The 6,556-nt window shown below is 52.4% G+C and overlaps 1 protein-coding gene across 1 annotated transcript in view; it reads right to left on the bottom strand.

Moving 5' to 3' along the window:
- Positions 1-489, bottom strand: part of GP1BA (glycoprotein Ib (platelet), alpha polypeptide) — a gene marked incomplete at both ends in the record, with an annotated part of 831 nt that extends 342 nt beyond the window's left edge. Inside the window, 2 exon segments of the mRNA XM_009077709.1 lie at positions 1-346; positions 348-489. Of these exon segments, the coding sequence (XP_009075957.1) occupies positions 1-346; positions 348-489 (488 nt within the window).
- Positions 490-6,556: the final 6,067 nt, after the last annotated feature.

Genomic DNA, 6,556 nt, shown 5'->3' on the forward strand with positions numbered 1-6,556 from the left:
CTTGAGGTCCTGCAGCAGCTCCTTGGGGAGTTCGTCCAGCATGTTATCCGAGAGATCCAAATCCTTGAGTGCCTTCATCCCTGCAAAGGCCTCCCCGGGCAGCGTCCGCAGCAGGTTCCCGCGCAGGTCCAGGTCCTGCAGCTGTGGCACGGAGAGGAAAGCGCCCGTGGCCACGGTGGTCAGGCTGTTGTGGGCCAGGGCCAGGCGGGTGAGCGCGGGCAGCCCCCGCAGGGTGGGCAGGGAGCTCAGTTTGTTGTGGGACAGGATCAGCTCCTTCAGGGATGGCAGGGGGGTCTCGGTGTGCAGGGCCACCAGCATGTTGTAGGACAGGTCGAGGTACTGCAGCTGGCAAGGCAGCGGTGGAGAGAGACACCAGCCTGTTGGTGCTGAGCAGCAGGATCCCTGTGTCCGTGGGCAGGTCTGTGGGCACCGTGCTGAGCGCCTGCCCCGTGCAGTTCACCTCCAGGATGTCCTTCACCTTGTTCATCTCTGAGGAGCAGAGCTGAGCTGCAGCCTGCAGGGCTGGCAGGGTGAGCAGGAGCAGGGCAGGGACACACATGGCCTGGAGAGGAGGACCAAGGGCTGTGGGTGCAGGTACCTACACATTGCAGCACCATTCACAGCACAGCTGGCACCCCCAGGGACTCTGAGCTCTGCAGCTCCTCCCTAGCAGGGTGAAGCTCTGCCAGGGGAGGGTTAGGTTGGATATTAGGAAGAGATTTTTTCCAGAGAGAGTGCTCAGGCATTGGAATGTGCTGCCCAGGGAGGTGGTGGATTCCCCATCCCTGGAGGTTTTCAAGCTGAGACTGGATGTGGCACTTAGTGCCATGGGCTAGTAACCACAATGGGGTTGGGCTTGATGATCTTTGAGGTCTCTTCCAACCTGGTTGATTCTATGATTCTATGAAGGGAGGGATGAATCTCACACCTACTGCCAGCACCCACCCTGTCATCTCCTTGAGGGCAGCAGGCTCAGCACCCACCCTGTCAGCTCCTCCTTGAGGGCAGCAGGCTCAGCCAAGAGATGTCATTTCTGCCCTTTTGCTCACCTCATTCTCCTTGGTGTGCCAGGAGACCCTGACTCATGAGCCTCCTTGCAGCAGTGCCTCCTCCTCCTCCTCTGGGCAGCATTGCCCACCTGAGCTGTGGCTCTGTGTGCTCATGTCCCAGCCCAGCCAGGCTGGGTGCTGGAAGAGGCTCCCTATATTCAGGGAGCTTTTACCCTCTGCTAGGTTTGGATTCACACGACAGGAGCATGAATCCTATGAAAAGAGCTTCCCATGCACAGATCTGACTCCCTCAAGTGCTCAACCCTCCAGACACTGGGACTCACCTGCAGATCTTCCAGTGTTTGCTCCTCTGCTGCTCTGCCTCGTCCTGCCCGTGGCCCAGGCCCTGCCCTGGGGCAGTGCTGCCAGGGGAGCTGCCCAGCCCTCTATCAGCACCCACAGCTGTGGGGAGGGAGCTGTGGCTTCCTGAGCAGCCAAACCATCTCCTGTGCTTCCCACACAGCCCTCGCTTTGCCCACGCTGCCACACCACCGTGTCCTTGGAAATGGCTCAACTTTATTTTGGGCTCAACTGCAGCCTTTGTGGGCAGGGCAGAGCAGCTCTTTGGCACTGATGTTGCCTTTGGATTGCCCCAGAAGGAAATGGCTGTGGCCCAGTGCAGCCTGCACTGCATCCTGCTTGTCCTGCTGATCAAATTGCTTTTCCCCTAAGGCCCAACAGGAACTCCTGCACAGAGAACAGAATTACACTGGCAGCTGGAGAGGACATGAGCAGAAGTCAAACCTGCTCAATGGTGTCAGCGTTGGCCTTGGCTTCTGAGGGGGAGTTGAGGTGGTTGTAAAGTGATGCTGGAGAAGCCCTTACATATGGGATGTGGTCTTGAGGTTCAGGGCATCTCTTGCTGTCCCTGGCACTGGTAGGAGTGGGATGGATTGAGGATGTGCTCCCCCAGCAGCTGGAAAGCTCTCTGCCCCAGCTTGGCAAGCATATGAGTGAAGATGCTCTTCCCCTTCTCTGCCAGATGGACTCTCTGCCCCTATGGACCATGTTTCTCAAAGCAAGTCCCATGGTCTAAGCACCCAGATTCTCCAGATTCACCTGGTTCTGTCAAACCCCTTCCCTTGGGCTGAGGAGATTGACCTAAAAACTGCACTTCTAAAAATCCTACACTCCAGGATCAGCAGGTACTGCTGCTTCCAGGGCTCTGTAACCTTCTTGGTGGTGCTCAGCCTGCTCTTGACCCTATCATTGGCACCCACGTGAAACAAGAGCAGCAGGTTAGAGCCAGAGGGCTGTACAAGGCCTGGAATATGAAACAAGAGCAGCAGGTAATAGCCAGAGGGCTGTACAAGGCCTGGAATTCTCTCTGTGACACCTCTGATCTGAGCCCTGGTAAGCAGCACAATCTACAGAGTGCAGCAGGTCAGCAAACGCTGCCTCCAAACCTCTCCAACGAGAACCTCCTCCTACAATGCTCTCCAGCACATGGTGGGATCATCTGAGTGTCCTGTGCAGGGCCAGGATTTGGACTTGATGATCCTTGTAGGTCCCTTCCAGCTCAGGATACTCCCTGAGCCTCTGCCTGGTTGGCTCCAGGGTTCTGTGCTGATTCTATGGTTCCATGGCTCTATGATATGAGGTCACAATGCAGTGGGCCTAGAGCACTGGGCCCATTGGCCCAGAGTTTCTGTGCTGTAGCACACAAGTCAGACTTCAATCTGGTTTATCAAACAGGACTTTGCTGAGGTTTGTTTTTCTCCAAAGATCTGCTGGTTTTGTAGCTTAAGAGAAGCAAAAGCAAGTGAAGCCAGATCAGGAGAGAACCTCCTGCCTTAGCAGCCTCTCATTGACTTTTGGGACTGAGAATCTTGAGACAGATTTTGCTGCTTGTGTTTGAAGATCAAACCTGAAGATTCCTTGGAAGGTGCTGTTGGTTTCGAGACCATTAAAAAGCACAAAGTTCCATATAAAATGTGACTTTTAAATCTGTAACTCCAAAGTGCCACCGGATTCCATATTAATAGCCATCCTGCTGTGTTTTTCTGCATCTGTGTTGTTTCCAGAATACTCTGATGCTAATGTCCTGGTCCTGAAGAACTCATCAGTGATCATGAGGAGAGTCCTGTCTGGAGCAACTACAGCTGGAGCTACAGGAGTATCCACGAAGCTTTGGATTCCTCGTGAGGGATGTCAGAGTGTGAACTCTTTGTATGGACCTTAATTTACAGAGGCATCCACAGTGTGTCTTCTTAGAGCTGTGGTTAATTTTTGTTGTTGTGGAGTAGATTTTAATGCATCTGTCCCAAGGTAAGACTTATATTTTTAGGCCTGCTGAGACATAGAGTTTGAACTCCAAAAATGGGGACTACTAAGATAATTTGATTTGGTTTGTTCTTGGGGTTGATTTTCCTGAGAGCCAAGTTGTAGATTCTGTTTCATAGTATGTTCAGGGGTTGGAATGGACCTTAGAGATCACCTAGTTCCAACCCCTGCTCTGGGCAGGGACACCTCCCACCAGGGCAGGTTGCTCCAGGCTTTGGGACCTTCTCTGTGGTCCAACAGACTGACCAGTGTGACATCACAGTGGCACAGACTCACAGTCCAGCACAGCCACAGGCAAACCATGACAATTGTCACTCCCTACTTCTACTCTGGCCCAAACCAAGTCCCACTCCAGTCTGGGCCCCCCTGGAAATCCCTGGCCTTGCTGGTAGCACCACAGGGGGAAGGCCCTCTCAGACTGTTTGGGGACTGGAGCCACTTGCTGCAGGAACTCATGGCATAGGTGAGAGGCAGAGTCCTGGCAGAGCATGGGAGGGCCAGGTACACCTGTGTCTGGCCAGAGAGAGGGAGCAGGTCTGGAGGGTGACCATGCCCTGCCATCAGAACTGCTCTCCTGAAGCCCTCAGAGACTGGTGAGCTCTCTTTTCTCTTCCTTTTTTTCCCCCTCTTTTTCTCTCCTTAATTCATCTCTCCCTTTTTAGTTTCTATCTTCCTGCTCACTCTCCCCTTTATCCCAACCCACTGCTCTGTGCTTGCACAGTAGATCAGGGCCTGCCAGACCAATTTCCATGCTAAGTGTGTAACTTCCCAATAAAATGGATTGTTTCTAGCCCCTCTGACACTTTGGTCATTCCTTTCAACCACAAGCACTTACAAACCTCAGGTGCTTCCCCTGCCTTAACAACAATTTCAAGGTCCAAAGGATTTTTTTTCTGATTCAACCCTGAGTTTTCCAAACTCAAACCCTCATTTATGTAATGTGATCCTTAAAATCAGAGAGAAAAGCATCACTTTTAAATCCCCAAAGGGATTGGGAGGATAAATAGTGAATTTATCACCTTCCAAATGAGACTTTAGACATGAAGAACCGAAGTGTTTGAGCCTCAAGTGAGGAGTTTGTGCCCTAAAATGAGGCTTTGGATTCTAATGTGCTCTCCTGAGAGTTGAATTCCCAAGAATCCTGGTGCTAAAAAGCCAGTAAGGGTCACAGAGCCATAAAATATTCAGAGTTGGAAGAGCACATTGAGGTTCATCAGTCCAACAGGACACCCCAACACTGCACCCTGTGCCTGAGAGCATTGGGCAAACACTCCTGGAGCTCTGTCAGCCTTGGGGCTGTGCCCACTGCCCTGGGGAGCTTTCAGTGCCCAAACACCTCTGGGGGAAGAACCTTTTCCTGATCTCCAACCTAACCCTGCCCTGAAGGTGAGAGCAGCTGGGTGGGAGCCAGACAAGGTCCCCCCAGCACCATTGCTGAAGATGTTCCTTTGGTAGTGCTGGTTCAGGGTCAGCTGAAACTTACCTGGAGGGCAGAGAAAATCCACTGGGGATGAACCATAAAAGCTCAAGTGATTTACTAGTCAAGTCTCATGGACTCATTCCAGGGCCTGGGAAAACCTGGAACAGAAACCCTCAACCCTTCAAGTGTCCCAGGCAGAGCTCACTCACAGCCCCCAGCACCTTTGTGTCCTCTGGCTCTGCAGCTCCTGGAGGAGCAGGAGCTCTGTCAGTGATCAAACTTTGTCAGCAGTGCCTGGGAAGGCACAGGAACTTCCAGTGCCCATGGTGGTGACAGTGTTCCATGGGCCCACACAAGGCCTGTGTGTCACAAAGGGGCAGAGAAGTGACACCTGCCTGTATGACCTCACCTGCCCTGTGCTTGGTACCCTGAGGAGCAGCTCAGCAACAACTGGTTGGACTGAGGCAGCCTTCAGAAACACTCAGCTGCTGCCTTCTGCCAAGAATTCTTCATCCTCAGCAGCAATTACAAACATCAGCCATATACTTCTGATATCCAAAGGTGCTTGGTGAGTAACATTTGGGGGGGGTTTTTTAATTAATCTGCTGTTATTTTCTTTCCCAACAGGTGATGGGACAAATGCTGACCTGACCTTTCTGAAGGATGGGTTTTATCATCCCTAAGTTTTCCATCTGCATCTGAACCTAGCAACATCTACAAGAGGAAACAGCTCCTGGGAGTGACATCTTTACCAGCAAACTGGAGCCTGGTGAGTGACCACAGCCAACGTGGCTGGTGCTTCACCTCTGAGTGGCAACACACTGACAGCCTAGAGTGGATTCTGGGACATGTCCTGGGAGCAGCCACACTGACCCAGGGGGTTTGGTTAGACAGAGGAAAATGCATTTGGTCACTGCCACTACGCACAGGGCTTTGCTAGAGGACATTGGTCATGGAAAGAGCTGACAACGTAGGGTCGCTGTCTCTGCTCAGAAGTTTTGTTTTCTTCACTTTACTCTCAGGACAAGGGAAGGCTTGACAAGCTAAGGGTCTGGAGGGAAAGGAAGGCAACCTGAGGGCCAGAAATCAGTGTGGGTTTCTTGGACTTCTGGCACACCAAGCAGGGCAACAGACTATTTTCCCAAACTGTTTCCTTACCAGTAGATACCAACAGGGTGTTGGTCTTCCCTCAGTGTTTCTGGGCTGGTGGTTAGAGCTGTTTTCCTTGTTGCTCCTGGAGAGAACTCAACACCTGGATATGCTTTTGAGCAATGTCACAGCTCATCAAATGGCCTTTCCTTGTAGCCACTGCTCAAGGGAATGTCTTTTCCACAAGGGATCCCCTTTCCCCTGGGGGGGATCTGCACGGACTGGCAGCAGAGACTGAGACCTGGCGCGGGACTGCGCAACCTGGGCAGCACCTGCTACATCAATGTCATCCTGCAGTGCCTGACCTACACTCCTCCTCTGGCCAACTACCTTCTCTCCCGGGAGCACAGACGCTTGTGTGAGTACTTCTAGGAACACCTCTCCAGCACGACCCAGGGATTCCCAGAACCTGGAGTAGCATTTAGGAGGACACCAGCCCTTCTTTGTCAGCCCCATGAGCTGGTGCTCTTTGCACTCAAGCTAGAAGCCACTTGTCCTATTGATATAAGGTCCATCTTCAGGAAGGTATCTCCTTCTTGTCCCACATCTCTGTACTTGCAAGTTAAACCCTCTTGGCTTATGGCACAGAAAGTTTGTGCCAGTTTAACCTCCCTCTGAGGAATGGTTTTGGTTAGGGTTAGGGTTTGGGTTAGGG

Source organism: Acanthisitta chloris, unplaced genomic scaffold, assembly GCF_000695815.1.
Source record: "Acanthisitta chloris isolate BGI_N310 unplaced genomic scaffold, ASM69581v1 scaffold37026, whole genome shotgun sequence".
In the NCBI taxonomy this organism is placed as follows: Eukaryota; Metazoa; Chordata; class Aves; order Passeriformes; family Acanthisittidae; genus Acanthisitta; species Acanthisitta chloris.